We start from the raw sequence: 20,499 nt of genomic DNA on the forward strand, positions 1-20,499 counted from the left end.
GGGAATCAGCCAGTCCTCCCAGTTTGGTGTCATCAGCCAACTTGCTGAGGGTACACTCTGTCCCCTCATCCAGGTCATTGATGAAGATGTTGAACAGGACTGGCCCCAGAACCGATCCCTGTGGAACTCCACTGGCCACAGGCCTCCAACTTGACTCTGTGCCATTGATCACCACCCTCTGGGCTCTGTCGTTCAGCCAGCTCTCCATCCACCTCACTGTCCACTCATCCAAGCCACACTGCTTGAGCTTTCTGATGAGGATGTTATGGGAGACAGTGTCAAAAGCCTTGCTGAAGTCAAGGTAGATGACATCCACTGCTCTCCCCTCATCTAGCCAGCTGGTTATGCACTCATAGAAGGCTATCAGGTTGGTCAAACAGGATTTCCCCTTGGTGAAGCCATGTTGACTCCACCTGATAACTATGTTATCCTTCATATGTTCAGTGATAACATCATTTAGGATGAGTTGTTCCATCACTTTTCCAGGGGTGGAAATTTTTCTATTTATATCTGTTTGCAAGAGAAATAACAACAATATGTCAATAATGTTTCATATTTCTCACTGTTTCCATGCAATAGTACATAGAGGATGAAACTCAAATTGGAAGAAATGATACTGTGATAGTGAGTTATATGGAAATGTTTTACATAATTCTTACTGTCAGGTCAGAAGACTTGATTCATTTCACAAATGCTAATTTTATCAGTAATGGAAATGTGGAGCCATTGTATGGTCTTTTAACCTTCCGCTTGCATCTATCACATCATCCTGGATAGGGCTTTATGGAAAGAATTTTCCAAAGAGGAATAATTTTGTTTTAAACCAAATACCTGTCTTAAAGTATGATTTCATTGTTTCAGATTTTAAAAAATTTTTATCAGCTATGGCTGCAAGGACGGTTAAATAGGCAATTAAACTAAAATTCAGTCAATTTTTTAGTAAAATAATGTTTTTGTCAGTATGGATTCATATACGTGAGTTCACTCAAAAATTTCTGTAATAATGAAACTACAATAGACATGGGCTTCATATGTGGCCAATACTGTTTATTTTTGCAGACAAAGTAGACAGTGTAATAGTCATCACTTTATCTCAATAAAACCATGTCTCCCCTCCTTTTCTGGAGTGTAAACACAGTCAGATGTTCCAAAAGTGTTTTGTTTGTTTTTCTTTGGAAAGGAAGGAGTTCCCACTTGGCTTGGAGACCCACTGTAATGGGTCTGGGATTGTAGTGATTTTTCCACAGCATCTCTTGCAGTGCTGTGCTTACTGTTAGTATCAATGTTATGACTACTGCTCGCACAGCATCAGGGCTGTCCCTCCAGCATTCCTTCCCCCACCTTCACCAATAGCTGTAGGTGGGCACAATCTTGGGAGGGACCACGGCCAGAACAGCTGACCAAGGACATATTCCATACTGTATGACATCAGCTCAGTAATATAAACTGGGGGAGAGGAGCAGGAAGGGGAGACAAGATTCATTTTGGCCTTCCAAAAGCAACCGCTACGCGTACTGAAGCCCTGCTTCTCGGAAGGTGGCCGGACATCGCTGCTGATGGGAAGCAGAGCACAACAGCTTTATTTGCTTTTGCTTTGCTTCCCTCGCGCACGGCTTTGCTGCTTCTTTATTAAACTGCTTTTATCTCAACCCACGAGGCTCCCCTTCCCTTCCCTTCCCTTCCCTTCCCTTCCCTTCCCTTCCCTTCCCTTCCCTTCCCTTCCCTTCCCTTCCCTTCCCTTCCCTTCCCTTCCCTTCCCTTCCCTTCCCTTCCCTTCCCTTCCCTTCCCTTCCCTTCCCTTCCCTTCCCTTCCCTTCCCTTCCCTTCCCTTCCCTTCCCTTCCCTTCCCTTCCCTTCCCTGCCCTTCCCTTCCCTTCCCTTCCCTTCCCTTCCCTTCCCTTCCCTTCCCTTCCCTTCCCTTCCCTGCCCTGCCCTGCCCTGCCCTGCCCTGCCCTGCCCTGCCCTTTTTGCAAAAGATATTATTAGCAAAGGAAAGGATAACTGAGAAGGTGTAGACTGGATGATCAAGTAGTGGAGTAGATTCTTAACTGGTTGAAGGAAAGAAGGCAGAGAGTTGTGATCAATGGGGCAGGGTCTAGTTGGAGGCCTGTGTCTAGTGGAGTCCCTCAGGGGTTGGTGCTCGGACCAGTACTGGTGAATATATTCATTAATTACCTTGATGAGGGAACAAAGGGCACTGTCAGCAAGTTTGCTGATGATACTAAACTGAGGGGAGTGACTGACACACCAGAAGGTTGTGCTGCCATTCAGCAAGACCTGGACAGGCTGGAGAACTGGGCAGAGAGAAATCTAACAAAATTCAACAAAGGCAAGAGTAGAGTCTTGCATCTGGGAAAGAATAACCCCATTTACCAATACAGATTGGGGGATGAACTCTTAGAGAGTAGTGTAGGGGAAAGGGACTTGGGGGTCATGGTGGACAGCAGGATGAGCATGAGCCAGCAATGTTCTCTTGTGGCCAAGAAGAAAAATGGCATCCTGGGGTGTATTAGAAGGGCTGTGGGCAGTAGGTGGAGAGAGATTCTCCTCCCCCTCTCCTCTGCCCTTGAGAAACCACATCTGGAATATTGTGTCCAGTTCTGGGGCCCTCAGTTCAAGAAGGACAGGGAACTGCTGGAGACAGTCAGTGCAGGACCACAAAGATGATAGAGTGGAGCGGAGCATCTCCCTTATGATGAAAGGCTGAGGAGCTGGGACTCTTTAGCTTGGAGAAGAGGAGGCTGAGGGGTGACCTCATTAATGTTTACAAATATGTAAAGGGTGAATGTCAGGAGGCTGTTCTCAGTGATGTCCAATGATAAGACAAGGGGCAATGGGTATAAGCTGGAATATAAGAGGTTCCAAAGAAACATAAGTCAGATGTGAGGGAACACGGGAACAGGCTGCCCAGATGGGTTGTGGAGTCTCCTTCTCTGGAGACATTCAAAACCCACCTGGACAACTTCTTGTGTGACCTACTCTAGGTGGTCCTGCTCTGGCAGGGGGGTTGGACTAGATGATCTTTTGGGGTCCCAACCGTTAAGATTCTGTGATTCTATGATATCCAGATTTTATGTCATTTGTCTATGGATATTGTTTTAAATCCAAGGAATTAAGTTACATTGTTGTCTTAATAGAGCATCAGTTCTAACAAGATTTTCAGAGGATTTCAGAACAAATATAGCAACTTAGAGAAAGTAGTCTGAGGTTTTTCTAATGTAAGTGCAGTAGTAAGAACTAAGGATCTTGCCAAAGGGCAGTTAGGCATGACATTGTGAAGGACCAGAAAGAGCCAAAGAAGTGATTGCTTGACAGCTTCTCAGAATCTGCTGCTGGTGATACCTGGAGGGTTGCATGGTGCAGCTTTATTATTCATTTGCAATTTAGGTAAAATTGTTGATGTTGTTAGTAGTGTGTTAAGACCTGAATAATAGTTTTGTGTGATCACGCATTCTTCACAGGAAGAATGCCTCTTGAAAATTTTCATTTCCTTCCTGTTTTGTTACATCTTCTCCCTCTGCTTTGAAACCTGAGCTCTAGCCTGCCCTGTTCTGTTGACCTCTTTGCCTAACGGGGCTTTTGAGGATCTGTGTAGTGGTGTAAGTCAGGACTGCACACTCTTCAGTAATTCGAAAGAGATTCAGACAAAGCCTGTAGCTGTCTGCTTGCTCTTCTTCCTCACTATAAAACCTCAGACACGAGAAAAACTCAGTGCTACTATGGGTCAGGAGCCAAGCAGGAAAGCAGAAAAATAGTCTGCATTGTTCTTAACATTTTCTTAGGACGTATTTTGTTGCTGCTTTTTTTAGTAGAAAGCAAATGGGAATTAAAACTCTCTCTGTTGAGATTCTGCAGTCATCCAAAACATGTTTACTAGAGAAGCTTCAAGTAGGGTAAAGAAGTGACATAGATCTTTCTTGTATTCTTCTGTGAAGTGGAAGATAAGCCTGGGGAAATAGAAAACAGATGGTAATATTACCACAAATAAAAGCCATGAGAAAGAAGGGTGAATAAACTCTACAGTAGTTACAGGACACGATTTTTTTTTCCCCCTCTCCTGGCAAAGTAAGGCAGAATTATTAACATTAGAGTAAAATCTTCTTATTTCCTGTTTATAGTACAGGACAACTTGAGAAGGAAAATTTATACTACAAGAATCCCTTGAAAACATGGTAATTATTGTTTGTTTTCTGAATATACTTTTCTACTCTTTATTTTCATGGTAGGAGGCTATCATCCAGTGAAAATTGGTGATCTTTTCAATGGCCGGTACCATGTCATTAGAAAGTTAGGATGGGGACACTTCTCTACAGTCTGGCTATGCTGGGATATGCAGTAAGAAAACTTACTTATTTCCTTTTACTTCTTTTTTTAATATGTTGCTTTATTTTGTTTGTTGTGACTTCTGTTTTATATGCTTGATAAAGTTATGTAAATGATTGCTATCTCTTTATGCAGAAAGATGTCTGCACTTATTTTGCTCGTCATTAAGGGTATAGTTTATAAAAGCACTCAGAAATAAGTGTAGTTCTGTTTTCTTTGACAAATTAGCTTTCCTTATTGAATTTGCATGTTGTCTTGAACATATGAGAATAGGCAAATATTTTTACTTCTGTTGTATCTTTAAAAAAGATAATTATACTTTCAGTATAAAACTGTGTAACCAAATTCCTTAAAGACCTTTAGCATAGATGAGGCCACATATTCAATAAATCAGATTGCTAACAAAGTGTAGTTGAAAGTTGTTCTTAAGTATAATTTCAGTGTTTTCTGTCAGAACACGTTAGGTTATGAAATGTTCTAATTAAATTTTCCTGACCTTCAATGTATTTCTATTTTTGCTCGGAACGTGTCTTGAAAATATTTTTTTTCGTTTTCAAGGGGAAAAAGGTTTGTTGCAATGAAAGTTGTAAAAAGTGCCCAACATTATACAGAGACAGCCTTGGATGAGATAAAATTGCTCAAATGTGTAAGTATCACTCATGCAATATGGTGCTTACTGCTACTAATAATAGTACTAATGGATTAAAATGTAGCTGAATATTGGTTGTTTTGGGATGTTTTTTTTAGTGTGTATTTTTTTCTCTTTTCTAAATAGATGGCTTTTTATGAGTTGCCATGATTTCTGAAGCTCAAAAATACTGTTTAACTTCATGTGGAAAGCTAACTAAATAGTATTTTAAAGTGGTTTTTTTTTCCCTAAAATATTGGTGTTTGCATTCTTGATTTAGGTTCGTGAAAGTGACCCTAATGATCCTAACAAGGACATGGTTGTACAGCTAATTGATGACTTCAAAATTTCTGGAATGAATGGAATTCGTATCCTTCTGAAAAAAATGGCATCTTCATTAAAAATTGCCTACTGAGATAAGTAAGCATTTAGTGCTGCCTTTTTTTCTAGTTAGTCTTACTTTATCATAGAAGCACCAAAATATGTGTAGATACAGAGAGTAGCCCAGGAGGTAATGCACTTACTGGAAAGGAGTGTAGGTTTTCTAAACATGAGCGAAACAAAAAAATCCTATGAATCCTGACATAGTCTGCAACAACTAGAGAGAATCTACTTAAAAACTGGAGTTTTATTGTGAGAAGAGCTGTAGTAACTGAGACTTAGAGGAAATATGTTTTGTTCTAGACAGTAAAGACAAAGTGTCAGTGTCATGAAGAAGTGGGTTTCGGAAATGTGAGGTTATGAAGGTTCTTTTATTTGTATGATCCTCTTGGCCAAGTGTTAACCTCTTGTTTTGGCAAAGGTTTAAAACGACCGTCAAATGCTTCCTTTAAAAAAAAAATAAAAGGAAGGGAAAAAAAGTAAAGAGACTTAAATAAAATATCACTGAATATTGTTCTCAATGAAAATGTTGAGTTCATGAATACATGTGATTTTAGAGTTGAGCTCAAGTGACTTATCCTTGCTAATTATGTTAGGTATTTTAGCAGCTTATTATATTACTGTGCTTTCATTTACTGTTACGGCTGGCATTTATGTGTATGCTTGTTGTCTTGGAGCCCTAATAACAGACCTCATTGTTCATGGTGTCATACTACCAGACAAAGAGACAGTTTCTGCTCTAGAGAGATTAACATTAAGTTGATTTTGGTGATGTGCCTTCAATCTTCAGCAGATCAGATTAAGTTACCCTTTGCCAACTCTCCTCCTGTAGAAAAGGGATCTAGGATATGGCTGTTAGGAAATCTGAGTGCCCACTAGAAAGCGTCCTTTCAAGGAGAAGTGTGCAAGCAGTTTTTATCCCATCCATCTGTCTCTTGACATTAGTTATGAAGCCTTTGAGTTTGTGATAAGTGAAGAGGAGAGTGGGGGGACAAGTGTTCTCAATTACAGATGGCATCTTAACTCCTTTACCTTTATCCCATTTTGATTTCTTTCCAGTGGTCAACTACCATGGTAGAAAGCTGCTTAAATGTAGCTGAAGTTAGAATAGACTGATTGGGGTTTTTTTTCCCCTCTAGATTTTACCATTGAATTAAAATAAATTAGGGTAAACCATACAGTTGCCAGTAGTCATTTCAACCTGTATATAAATGTTTTGTGATCAAGGAAATGGCTTAACACAGTGAGGCAAGGAACCCTGGTTATGGTTTTTTGGTGCTGCTGTTGCACTACAAGAAGTAATTTATGGGCTGAGTTGCTTATTAAGAAGTATTTTATTAATATCTTCATTGTCTTACTATGTTCACAAAAGAATAATGCAACCAAAGCACTTCAGATCTTCAGCTGGCAGCTGCTCAACCGAGGAATAATTAAAGTTATTTTTAGTAAGCAGAAATTGTGACTTACTGTTTTCACTAATATGAAATAGGGAAGAGGAAAATACTTTCATAACTATACATAGAGATAACTCTTACCTGTGTAACAGCAGGGATTCCCAGTTATTTCTTATTGCTAAGATTCACGTGTGTGTTTGCATCTGTATTAAAGTGTAAAGAGTAAGTTTTTAATTATATTTTGAAAGCATATGCAATCTTTATCTTTTTTTTAATTACTGTATTTGTTGGCAAAGTTGACAGAGCCAAAGAGACCAAGTGCTACTGAAAAATATGGGTTTGGATAGATTTGTGTTGGCAGACCAACTAGATAGCTGATACTGGTTTATTCTGTTTCAGTTTTACCTTCACATTGAAAACTCTGGCAGTACAGAAGTTGTTTTATGTGGAAGGCAAATGTTCCTGCCTTACTGAGAAGTACATTTTTTTTTCAAAGATACAGTGCACGGGATGGATTGATACTGGACTCAGATTTAAATTACAGCTGAAAGACTGTCAGAGTTGTAACTACCAGTGACAATATGATATCAAGTGTCTTGTGCTTTGAGTTGTGTTGTGAACAGCTTGTGCATCCTGAGTTGCATTGCTTATTTAAGTAGCAGTTGATTGCATTTTTTTTTTTTTTTTAATTAAATCAAATTTATCTTCTAGGGAAAATAATCTTTAGTGCAGGTTCTTTTGTGAAGGAGAAGGAACTGGCTTTTAATGTTTTGCTGCTATTTTTCCCATTTTAAAAATGCCATATTAGTGCTACTTTAGTATCACTGAGTTGAAAAGGTTGAGAGGAATACAGTAATTCTAGAGTTTTTCCATCCTCTGCTGTTTCCAGAGTCCTTTGGGCAGCTCACTAAATATCTGTTCCTTGACTGGAAATTAAAACAACATATGCTTCATAGACTTCATTATTGGTTATGGAATGCGTTTAAAAGTTAAAGCAAGACAGAAGGTTGGTGAATCCGTTGAATGGCTAATATCACAAAATGTCACAGACAAGTTTCCAACAGGGAAACTTGTCAAGGGATGTGTAGCACAGAGCTGGGAATGTACAGAGCTATTGGCTTGCGCTACATGTCTGAAAACAGTTACCTTTCTCCTAGGAGCTGTAATAAGTGTTTATATACAGTGGATTTTAAAAGTGTGTGTTATGCTACATTAGATGGATAATTTTTAATTATTTGTGCACTTCAAAAAGATTGCAATTAGTGATTTTTTTTTTCCAGGAAATTACAGAATTCCCAAACTTGGACACTTTAGTATTTTCAATAAGTGTAGAGGATTACATTTGTCTGAGGTGGATGTTTATTAGAGACTTCATAAATGTTTATTTAGGTGTAGCATTTTAAAATAAAAGCTTCAGATAATCACATGATGAGACAATTGTTTGGAGAGACCAAATGAAAATAAAAAAGAGGAAATAAAATAAATAAAATAGTGAAATAGAAAGAGGAAGAAATGTTTCTAACATAATCAGTAATTAATTGTAACATTCCAAAGAAAACACATCATTAATTAAATGCCATAGAACCTGAATGCTACCAATCCAAAAGCAACTGTCTGTGTTGGTACCAGAGCCTTATTTCATTTAGCTTAACTAGTCTTTAGCCCTGATTGGATTTTGAAGCACTCCTGTCGTGTTTGTAGGTAGATAGTTACCGGTAGGATTCGGGTCAAGAGAGAACAGTTTTTAGTACTTAAGCCTGTCAGCTTATTCATGTTATGTTTGCTCTCACTTTTGCTGCTTTGTTACCCCTTTTTTACATTACTCAAACTGCTTCTAGGAGTGTTTCATAGAAGGGATGTCTGCTGGATGGGCTGCATGTTTATTTTTGCTGGCGGACTTTTCGGATATACTCATCTGTCAGGATGTTGATGCTGTAGGAAGATACTGGGGCTTGCAAGGCAGGTTTCCTAATAGTTAATGCACAGCTTTTCCCACACTCTTTGTTGTGGGCAGTTTGACATAGAGTTCATGTTTTTCAGACAGTTTTTCAGGATAGTAAATCAGGTAACAGTCATGTTTTTGCATGCCTACTGCAAACACTGAGCCTTCTGTCTTCTCCCCATCTCAATTGACTCTCCAGTACTGAGCATTCCTTTGGACTCAAGGACTTTGTTCAAATCCTCCCATCAAAATGTGGCAGTCCATAATTCAAGTAGACATCCCTGCTCTTTGCTGTGGCCCTTGCTGTCTTTGTCTGCCTCTGCCCATTTTTCCTTGCATCTTCTTTCTCAGTGCCTTCCCCTTGCCTCTCAGCCATTCACTTTCCTGCACCCATATGTGTCCTGGTTACTGGCAAGTCTTAGCACTGCTCTAAGTGCAAGAATGGCAGGAATGTGCACTGGAGAGTCTGCAGCAGAAGTGGTCTGAAGGACTGTGGGTGAAGTGTCCTAAATTTCTTTTCTGAGTGCTGCAGTGTCTTGCCTTTCTGAAATCTGTGTTGCTGTAGCATTGCAACTTCACTGCGTGGGCTAAATTAATAAGCCCTGCAGAACTAGTGGGCTGTGCTCATCCTTTTCGGTGGCTGTGCGCTCCACTAGTGGCTTCTGTTCATTGGATGCTTGTGTGATAAAATTACTGGGACTGTTTTCTCTTCTGAATGAAACCGAGTTTTACAATATCCTGAGTAGATTTGATGGATGTCATTGGGAATTGACCATTTGCTGTCAATGTGAAGTCCTTGAACCACAAATCACTGGAAGTTCCTATATCTTGTTTTTTCCTAATACTCTTTCCTGATCATCTACTGTTTGCCTCTGTTGGTGGCCAATAGTAGATACTGGGTCAAATTAAACTTTTTGACATGTTATTAGCATGTTGTTTCTGAGTTCTGCATTTTCTTTGTCTTTGAATTCTTTGGTGATTGCCGTTATTCTCTGCAGTTAAAACTGTAGGTGGTAAGAAATCCATTCTCTTGCTACTTCGGTCTTTGTTGTTAAGTGATTCTTAATTGAGCCTAATAAAAAAGATGATTAATATGGTTCATTTTTGAAACAGTGTTGCTACAGACTTTTATTATTAAAACCTTCTAGTAATATAATTTAAAACCTTTTAGAAACTAAATCACTAGGCCAAATCAGTACTCCTTTGTTTCAAAGAAAACAAAAATGAATTTCTTGGTTTTTAGCTACCTGTTTTGTTGTTCACCCTAATGCTGTTATTAACATGTAGAAGTAACTGACAAGATCTGTCTAATTAAAATGTTTTCTTTTAATTTATTCTACATTTGGACACTGTTTTATACCTGTTTATATATAATTGAAATGTAATACCAAAGCATATACCAGGTACTGCTTGTTTTATGGGTCAACTGTTTTCCCTCCAAACAGGGTGATGGTTGCTTTAACTAGTATACAAACAAACATTTGTGTTGATCTCATCAACAACTTTATTTGGAAATTATCCTTAATTAAATCCCAGATGTCTGTATGGTCTTTGAAGTACTTGGACATCATCTCCTAAAATGGATAATCAAGTCCAATTATCAAGGCCTTCCCATCCGTTGTGTAAAAAGTATAATTCGGCAGGTAAGATTTGTTAATGTTTTAATTAGTTTTTTTCGACATTGTTAACAGTTTGAAGGCTAGAATTATGATATTTCAACTGAACTCTTACTATTGTATGTTTCAGATATGATAATGTAATTGGTAATCTTAGGGGGAGTTTGCAAGAACATCTTTCTGGATGGTCTGCATTTCTTCACACTGGGTTTTTTTTTTGTGTGTGTTTTTTTGTTGTTGTTGCTGGTTTTTCAAATCAAAATTTGTCATTCATAAGGGAATTTCCTGAGCTACTTTAGAAAATAAAAATTGAAGCAGTGTGTCTTTCGTAGATGTAGGGATGCTCATATTCAGTTGCAGTTTTGGTTAACACATCGTGCTTCTTAATAAGATCTTCTGGAAAAGAAAACATCTAAATAGTGGGAAATAATTACTGTTATTATAAAATTGAATGAAAATTGCATCTCTTTCTGAAAAACAGGTTCTAAAGGTTTCATCATCACTACCTCTATTAATAAGTGATCTTTTAAAGCAGTTATTTTCTTTGTAATTATTATTGCATTACAAATGGTGAATATCGACCTGTTGGCTCTTTAATCAGAAGTAGCTGGATAACTTGATTTATGCAGCTACTGTACAGTTGAAATGTTAGATCCATTGATTTCTATACAGCTTGATGGCTCAGATACTAGAAATGAGGAGCAGTAGTAATTCAGTGCCCTGGACAAACTTGAGCTGCCTGCTAAGAAAGGAGACTGTGTATTTGTGTTATACATACAAATAAATATCCACTGATTTCAGTAAGCATTGTCTTTTTTTTCCTTGTTATGAATATTTTCACTTTGGTTTCACTGTTGTCCTGAAGTTTGGCCAAAACCTGAGAAATTATGATGTAATTTCTCGAGGTAGTTGATTTAGCAGCAAAGCTGGGTTTAGGAGCTCGCTGCTGCAGTTTACTCTTGCCACAGTTACACTGCCTGTTAGTAGAAACAGGCTGTAAGCCAGACTACAGGATGGATCCAGGCTGAAAATAACCCCCTTTCAAAAGAAAGGTAAGAAATTCTGAATTCAGCTTCACAGCATCTTTGTGAATAGGCTCCTGTAACCTAGCAGAGAACTTTTCAGGTGGTATCTTCAGGGATGGTGACCACAACCCACTGAGAAGTAGCATTGGCAAGGACAGAGGCCTGAGTGACAGAATTAAGGGGGAGACCGTCAATGCTTTCTGATAGTTATGGCTGTGGGACCTGACTCAGGTGGCATATACAAATGTATGCAGTGTGGGGAACAGAGGACAGGAAATAGAAATTTAGTTGTGGTTGCAGATCTATGACTTGACTTCATTGTGAGCTCAGAGGTGTGGTGGAATAGCTCAGGTGCCTGGAGAGCAGCTGTAGCTGCTTTAGAAAGGTTGACCAGGGAAGAGGAGTTGAGGTGTTTGAACCTCTACTGTACAGTGGGTCAGGTGGATGACATTGTGGTATGTATCTACCACAGGCTGCTAGTTTCAGAAACAGATGAGAAGTACCTTCTTTAGATAACTGGAGTAAATTGATTCTTATGGAAGACTTTTAACTACCTTGATATCATCTCTGGTGGATCACATGCAGTTAAGGGACTTTCTGGAGTGTATTGAGGACAATTTCTCAGTATGGGGTGAGCTGTGTCTCAGCAAGGAGATACGTTGGTAATGCATCTTGATGGACTGGCTATAAATAAGAAAGACACATGTTCTAAGTACCTATTTATGAAACTTGACTGTGAAACAGTTCAATTATTGCACTGATGTTACAGTATATAAAACCATTTTGTTTCAGAAAGTACTGTGGTTCCATGCTACAACTAAAAATGAATATTCTATGCAATGATTTGGATTACTTCTTTTTTCAGGTTTTGAGTACTTCTGAGCATTGGGACAAAAAAAAGTTTATTTTAAAATTCAGCTGAGAGTTGATCTTTGTAAGAAATTTAATTTTGCTTTCAAGCAGTCTTTTTTTTCCCCTAGGGTAGAGTTGTATGAACTATTGTGCAAGAGAAGATGTTGCAGAATTCCATTTTTGCAGTGGAGATGATGGAAAATGTCCATTTATTTAATTGTGGACTCCTTGCTTTGGGATGTAAAGTGTAGAGCATTTGTCTCTGAGAGGATCATGTCTGAAGCTGGTGCTGAAATGAGCATCATGTATTTGACAAATGAAAATTTTTCACTTCAATCAACAATATAGTAAATCTGTTTAATAGATCAATATTATGTGGCTTCCTGAACCAAAAAGAAAGAAAAAGCAAATAGTAATTAGAAACTGCAAATTCTGAATTTCTTTATGTAAAACTACCCTTGTAACCTTTGCAAAGGTAACATTTACCTAGTTCTTATTTTTTCTTTCTTTTTCTGTAGAGAGATAAAGAAGAACTGGGAGTGTTTTCCCTGTTCTCCATCATCTCAGAGCATAGTGCAAAACATGTCCATGTAGTGTACATTTCCTTACTGGTATAGTGTACTTTCAGTTTTTAGAATGAAGCAATCTGATCCACAGTTTAACAGTGCTAAAAACATTCTTTCTAACTAAAATTCTAGTAGAATGATCCTTATGGTAAGGCATGGAACTCATTGGGATCCTGAAAAAATACTCTTTTCTTTTTTTATTTTCCCCCAAAAAACTCTTCAGCCAAATTTAAGACAGAGCTGTCACCCTAATGCTTTTACTCAAAAACGGCAAAGCGAGAGGTAGGGAATCTAGTTTCACATAAATTCCACTTCAGCATATCACAGTGGAATAGATTTTTTTTTTTGTTCTGAGGCTTTCATTGTACTCTGGAATCTTTTTTCTAGGCCTTAGAATTAGAGCCATTCAAGGGTAAGATGTGAGATGCTCTGTAGTGAGGGAGGGAAGAGACTTATAATCTATCATCATGTTGCTATTGCTGTTAATGCCTCTTTCAAAATTACAAGTCACTTACCCACTAACTACCTTCCCAGTATAAACCAATCTTTCTTTAATATTTCTTACTTTGACACATGCTGTATGATTTTTCAGTTGCTCTGGCAAATAGTCAAGCAAGTTTTGGATCCTCAGTAATAAATCCCATATTATCAAGAACACAGCAGTTTTTAGGTGTACCTTTGGCACTCATGCCGAGCCCTGCTCAGGTGAACATGCAGTTTTTATGTAGGCATATAAAGAAAGCTTTTCAGAACAATTGCTGTTCTAGTCTGCCTTCACACTAGAGAAAGCAGAGCCTTGCACTTGAGGCTTTTCTAGGATGCATTAACCTGAGTGTAAACATCATGTGTGTGCTGCTGCTCCTCTCTTGAGCTGCCTAGTGTGCCGGATGGACATATCAGTTCTGGTCCTAGCTGAGGTCTGGTTCATAGACTAATGCCTTTGTATTCTGCTACTGGTGTTGTGAACCAAGACATTTTGCTTTTGAAGTTCTCCATATATAGTAATGTCTTAAAGGGTCCTGAGAACAAAAAGCTTGCTAATTTATTTCTAAGATACCTGAAATGGCTGGATGCTCTAATAGGTGGAGCTCACGAGTCTTTTAAGTGAGGTCAGCTAGGTCTCTGCTTTTTTTTTTTCTTACTTGTGGATATTTTTCCACAATAATTATGTGGCTTGTCATAGCAGTAGCTTGGTTTACACTGTTGTTACTTTATTCTGTACTGAATAATTTTAACAATTGACTTCCACAGTTTGTCATATCTATATCTTGCCTAAAATACTTGTAAAATCACACAGATTATTTCTGTTCCAGTCAGAACTTGAGAATTTTTTTCACTATGTCAAAATTATGTTTTAATTTTCATCCCAGAATGCATTTTTAAGACTTAGAATATTTAGATTTTATATGAGCCAGCAGAATTTAGTCTGCAGAGAGTATGAAAGACTAGTAGAAAAATACTTGTGACAAATCATAGAATCACAGGATCTTAAAGGTTGGAAGGGACCTTGGAAGATCATCTAATCCAACTCCCCTGCCAGAGCAAATACCAGGTAGACAAATCCTTGTGCGATGTCTAGGTCACATTAAAAACAGAATTATTGTTGATATTCTAAGGAAAACAACAGTCAGGATTTCATTCCAACAACATGTTTTCCCTTTTGCCTTTTAAAAAAATCATTATTTAGTAATTCATTAACCAGACTTCAGTTATGATATGTATGTATAGTATGGGTTTTTTTTCAAATAACTATCTTTTAAACAATGAACGAGTGAGGATCAGCCTTTCTGACTGAGCAGACATATTCCTTTTGCAAAGGAAGATGGATCACATGTTTTTTACACATGTGCAGATTAACTAAAGAGAAGTTGGGAAATAGAAGTCTGGGAGTGGGTTGCTGTCATCAAAGCAATTCATCCAGCCAGCATCTTGCTCATGAAAGTCTCGGTGTGTTTCTGAGCTAAATAAATTATCCTGTCAGGCCACATATGGACTGCAGGCAGTCGGTTGAACATCTCCGTACTGCTAATAAAAACATTTAGCTTGGTCTGGGTAATTAAAAGATTTTCTTAAAAAATCCTCTTGTAATTAAGGTTCTTCAAGGTCTGGATTACCTACACAGCAAGTGCAAGATCATTCATACGGATATAAAGCCAGAAAACATTTTGATGTGTGTGGATGATGCCTATGTTCGTAGAATGGCTGCTGAAGCTACTGAGTGGCAGAAAGCTGGTGCTCCTCCACCCTCTGGGTCAGCAGGTATGGTACTATATTTAAATGCAACATAGTAAAGTTCCATCAGTATATTAATGTTAATAGTATTTTCATTTATGAAAGTCAACATGTTAAATAATTGTGTGTGGAAAATGTATGTCTGGTTAGTTCTTATTCATTCTCTGAAAATTATCAGAGAAAAGCTTTCTTCTCAGTTTACATGTTCGAGTGTGTGGGGCCCCCAGGCATAGAAAAAAATTTATTGATATAAACTTACTCTCCTTCCACCTCACAAACTTTAATGACTGGATTTTATCTGCCTGGAGACTTACATCTCTTAGTATTTACAACAATTAATAATCTTTATCTAAATTATGTGTCGAGTTCTATTACAAGTTCATCAGCATCCTTGTGAAATCATCTGCCTTCTCATCAGTTATAACTTATTCTTAGAATGCAGTGACAAGTCTTAAGAGTCCATAGTTTTTCACCCTTGAAAATGGGACTTATTGCACCTAAGAATTTGTGATAAGCTCTTCTCTCTAGCACTATATGTGAAATGTTTTATGTAAAACCTGTCAGAGTTTAGATAGGAATTGTATATTATGTTTAACTTGAAGAAACGAAGGTGGAGAAGTTCACAGTAATCTGTGAAGACAAACAAGAAGGAAGTGTGGCTTTTCTAGTGATCTTTAGTACTGTGGCTGCTATTTATTTTTCAGTCAAGCACATGAACTACAGGCAGTGGAGAAATAATAACATTTAAATACCTTTGCAATATTGTAAAAAAATTATATCACAGATTAAAATCTCTGAAATATAATAAAAGTACCTACTGTGTCAGGAACAATGGTCAAAATCCATAAATACTTCAGTGTGATACATACTAAGATGCAAAATCTTACAAAAAATGAATATATTGTATTGAATTTTGCATAATGTGTAATCACACAGCTAAAGACTCTATGTTATTGGTGTGGGAAGTAACTATATTTTCTCTATGCAGCCTTTATATTGCTTCCTGACATTAAGCTAAATATTATTTTAAGGAATATATTGATGGAGTTCTTATCACACTTTGTTCTATCAAATTGTAATTAAAATGTATGTCTTTCCACATGCAGCTGAATATTTGTTTTCTTTATACTATTTCAAGAAAAGGTTCTGCAGAGTTCCCTTTTTTAGAGCAGTGATGGTACTCAAGTTCAAGAATCTGGAAACCTTGCCCTTACAGGGGCACACAAACAGTTTTTTGCCCGAACTTAGTGTCAGGAGCTGAACCTATAAAAGAACTCTGTCTCTTCTTTTTTTTTTTGCATTTGTTAATTGCCATATGCCTGTGTGTCTGAAGAAATTAGCAAGAGGTTCTCCTCCCCCATTCAGTTCCTCTTTCTTACTTCCACTTTGCCTCTGTCTCCCATGTTTGGTGATTTCTATTGATTTTGATTATTTGGGGGGAGAGTGGCTTCTATTACTGTCCTGAGCATTTTCACTAATAGTATTGCAATCTCATCAGATCTAGTTGTTCATGATATCCTTCTGAGAGATTCTGAAGAAGAGGTCCGTGCTGGAGATACTTTTTCCCCGTGGTGTTCAGTTTTTTGTCATAGGCATTTCTTCATGCCTCCAGCCCCAGCAATCAAACTATCTTGTTTCAGATCAAAGGAGAAACAAATATATTACTTTTTTGTTAGTGCAACACAGCAGTCACAGAATCACAGTCGTCTTGGCTGATATGCCCTGAACTATTGAAAATTTATCTATAATGCTCAGCCAACTGACTGTGTAACACACATTTAATCTGTGACAACTCTGCAGTCATTGAATGTTGTCTGTCCACTCTCCGCTGATCCAGCCTTTCTTTTCTGACTTTCGTTAACTCTCCACCAACCGCAACAGAGTGAACAGAAATTGATGTTAGCTCCATCCAATACCAGCTGCTCTAATGGAGACATCAAATGATTGCAGGCAGCAGGTACTTGTAAAGACTAAAAAAATCTGGCTTTAAAAAAGAAATTAAAAATCACTGACGTATATTTAGTTAAGAATATTTTTACATAATTTCTACCACTTTTGCTTTTATAGAATTGCTTTTTTAAAAATACATCTCTATTTTTTTTCTTTTTAGTGAGTACAGCTCCACAACAGAAGCTTGTAAGTATTGTTATGTAATTAAAATTAACTATCATACGTTTTGTGTTTCTGTAGGTGTTAGTAGCTATTAGACTGTTGGTAGTCTCTACCCTTTTTAAAAGCTTCCTTTGAATAAAGCTTTTATCTTTTAAAGAACACTTTCTTTTAATATTTTTGGCCTTACCAGTTTTAAGCACAGTATTTCTCTGATGGAACAGTTCTATAGCTATGTCAAAGAAAGTTAAGGTTTGCCATTTTCATCTCTCAAGGAATAATCCATTCCATTCAAATCTTGACAAAGATGAGTGCATGCATCAAGCATCATGAATTGCAGATAGCTTAAGGACTGCCAGGCCTTAATCATGAAGGCCTGAAATAAGAGAGTTTTTTGTGAGGTTTGAAAGATCTTTTTGCCGTGTATAAATATAAGCGAATGACCACTGACAATACAGCTTTTAGAAATATCTAAGGTCAAACCTGCTTTCTGTGTCTCTGTGTACAGATTGTATATAACTTCACTGGGCATACAACATGGATGAAAATTAATAGGATTGTCAAATTAACTGTCTTGTTTTGACTGTCCCCTAGCTTCCTTTGAAGGTAACAGGATTTACAGATAAACCTTTGAGAAAGTATTTCCCTTTGTAACTTGCACTTCATTGTTGAATTATATGAGAATTTCTTCCTGTGATGGCTAAACAATGAGTGAAAACTGGAGAGATCTCATTTATCAAATGGTAAAATAGAATTTGGGTAAAACATAAAAACCCCTTTCAGTCCTAGCTCAGATGTGTTAATTTTTCTTGTTTTTGTTATTATACCTGATGTTTTCAATCCTTATATTATATAAAATGTGAAACTTTTCATATCGGCCATCAGTTGCTTGTTATTCATGTTATGTTTTGGGCCAAAATGAATAATAGAAGGGCTTTCTTTTTACAGAGAAATAGCTGAACAACATGGGATTTATTTAAAATTCATTGCTGTTTCCAGACTCTGGTTTTCTCACATCATTTTTCTCAGCATACTTTTGCTGTCTGCATTGTATGGAGAGAGAAATTGATATATAAAATACTATGCAAATAACTGGATGTGATAGCAGACTATCTGTCACATACAGTATAATCTGTTAATCCAGACTGAAGTTTTAGTTTATTGTGCCTAGTTGAGATTACAGGATCGTAGAAATTTATCAATGGCATGTAGCAATCACGTGAAAACATAAATAACTATGGAATGTGGATAGGTGGGTTTTTTTGTTTGTTTCAGATAACCCTACATCACTCTTGATTTAAAGAAAAATAGCAAAAGCAGTATGTTGACTGTATTAATTGCTGTCCGGTATTTTCAAATTACAAGTAATCAAACTGCAAATGCATTGTGTGAAATGCCTTGAGAATTATTTTTAGGGTATTTTTTAAAATTTTTCTTTTGTTTCTGTTACTGTATCAGGTTGGAAAAATATCCAAAAACAAAAAGAAAAAACTGAAGAAAAAACAGAAGAGACAAGCTGAACTGTTAGAAAAACGCCTGCAGGAAATAGAAGAACTAGAGCGAGAAGCTGAAAGGAAAAAAATAGAAGAAAATGTAACTTCAGCTGTACCATCAAATGAACAAGAAAATGAGTACCACCCAGAGGTGAAACTAAAAACAGCTGATATAGAAGAGGTAGTAGATGAGGAAGCTGGAAATGATGATGGTTGGTATTCCCAGCTTTTATTGACTTTGCATAGACTGTTTCAGAGGGGAAAGTAATTGCAGGGTTGCATCTGGTGCAATGAACAAAATATCAAAAACCGTCTTAGATCATGAAGTTTCATTTTCTCCTGTAGGTAAAACCATAGCTACAAAGTCTAAAAAGGAAAAGTCAGACCTACTGTAGAAGTGAAGAAAGCCGTCAATAGCAATCTAGCTATCAAATCCCACAAAAGAGCATGTAGAAAATACAACAGAGCAGTCAGTTGTCATACCACATTAAGTGACATAATGAAATATCTTGGTGAGAGAAAAGAAAAATGAGTTTGTATTCTGTAATGTTACTGTAGTTAATCAACATTGCTTCTCTCTATTCTTATTACAGTGTTTGTAATAATTTATCAGGTAAAAATTGAAGCTTCTTCACTAAAATGTTTATAATGCCTTGTTGATTTGGAGCACAATTGCTATGGTCCAACTCAATTCTGGCTTTCCTGGTTTTCTTGACAACTCTCTCCAGTTCTGCTAAAAATATAACTATTGAGACTGTCTTTTGGTTCAATTTTGTTCTGCTCCTACTGTGTCTTTTCCTACTTCTATGATGACTCCCTGGTTGACACAGATTGAGTTATAGATTTGTAAAGCTTGATTTCAAGACCTTGTATATCTTCCCTTCATAACATTCTTTTCTGAATTGTTCCCTTCTGAACCACTTCCCATTGTTTATTTTTTTTCCAACAGGCTCATTAGTTCTTTCTTTTGCCTTTAATTTAGATTTTAAGGTATATTTCAGTGATATTCAGTATTTGCTTCTGTAGTATATCAGAGATTAGGGACTTACTGAAGAATTAAAAATTATCAATGCCTAATTTAAAAATGGTATATTGATGTATGATCTGATGTATTGCTCATTTAAATTTTTCAGGTGAAGCAGAAGATCAGGATGAAAAGGAAGACACAGAGAAGGAAAACACTGAAAAAGATGATGATATTGAGCAGGAACTTGTCAACACTGACCCTACAGACCCTAAGTGGATAGAAACCCCCAAAACAAATGGCCATATTGTGAACGGCCCATTCCTGTTGGAGCAACAGATTGAAGATGAAGATGAGGAAGAGGAAGATTGTCCAAATGCAGAGGAGTATAATCTCGATGAGCCAAACACAAAAAGTGATTACTCTTATAGCAGCTCCTATGAACAGTTTAATGGTGAATTGCCAAATGGACGTCATAAAATCCCTGAGTCACAGTTCTCTGAATTTTCAGCTTCAGTGTTTTCTGGGGCTCTAGAGTCTGTAGCTTGTGGCTCTGCTGTTTCTGAAGAGTCAACTGTAACCGAAAGAGAGGAGAGCAGCCCATCTCATGACAGGAGCAGAACAGTTTCAGCTTCAAGCACTGGGGATTTGCCAAAAAGTAAGTATTCATCTTAGTGGCATACACCCTGCTTGAAGTCTCTTGGAGCTGTAGATGGTGTCTTGTATAGGATGAGTAGTGGGGTAAAACCTTATGTATATATGTTTTGTCTACGTTCAGTGACATGTATGCAGATTTTACTTTTTGTTTGGGTTTGTTTTGGTGAAAATTCAGTACAAAGCTTTATGGGTAGCCTGTCACACACTTCTTTTAGGACCTTTCAGTAACAGACAAGAACTCAATCACTCTATTTCCCTGACTTTGATTGAATGCTAGGTCTAGGCCTTCTTGGTGATGTTGACTTTTCTGTACAGGT

At 37.4% G+C, this 20,499-nt stretch overlaps 1 protein-coding gene across 4 annotated transcripts in view; it reads left to right on the forward strand.

Moving 5' to 3' along the window:
* Positions 1-20,499, forward strand: part of SRPK2 (SRSF protein kinase 2) — a 145,348-nt gene that overhangs the window by 100,269 nt on the left and 24,580 nt on the right. For all 4 annotated transcript variants that reach the window (XM_062019122.1, XM_062019097.1, XM_062019114.1 and 1 more), the window contains 8 exons: positions 4,227-4,335; positions 4,882-4,969; positions 5,232-5,319; positions 10,205-10,311; positions 14,821-14,986; positions 17,070-17,095; positions 18,527-18,773; positions 19,695-20,183. In XM_062019122.1, coding sequence (XP_061875106.1) covers positions 4,227-4,335; positions 4,882-4,969; positions 5,232-5,319; positions 10,205-10,311; positions 14,821-14,986; positions 17,070-17,095; positions 18,527-18,773; positions 19,695-20,183 — 1,320 coding nt within the window. The remainder of the gene's footprint in view (positions 1-4,226; positions 4,336-4,881; positions 4,970-5,231; positions 5,320-10,204; positions 10,312-14,820; positions 14,987-17,069; positions 17,096-18,526; positions 18,774-19,694; positions 20,184-20,499) is intronic.

This window comes from Colius striatus, chromosome 1 (assembly GCF_028858725.1).
Source record: "Colius striatus isolate bColStr4 chromosome 1, bColStr4.1.hap1, whole genome shotgun sequence".
Taxonomy (NCBI): domain Eukaryota; kingdom Metazoa; phylum Chordata; class Aves; order Coliiformes; family Coliidae; genus Colius; species Colius striatus.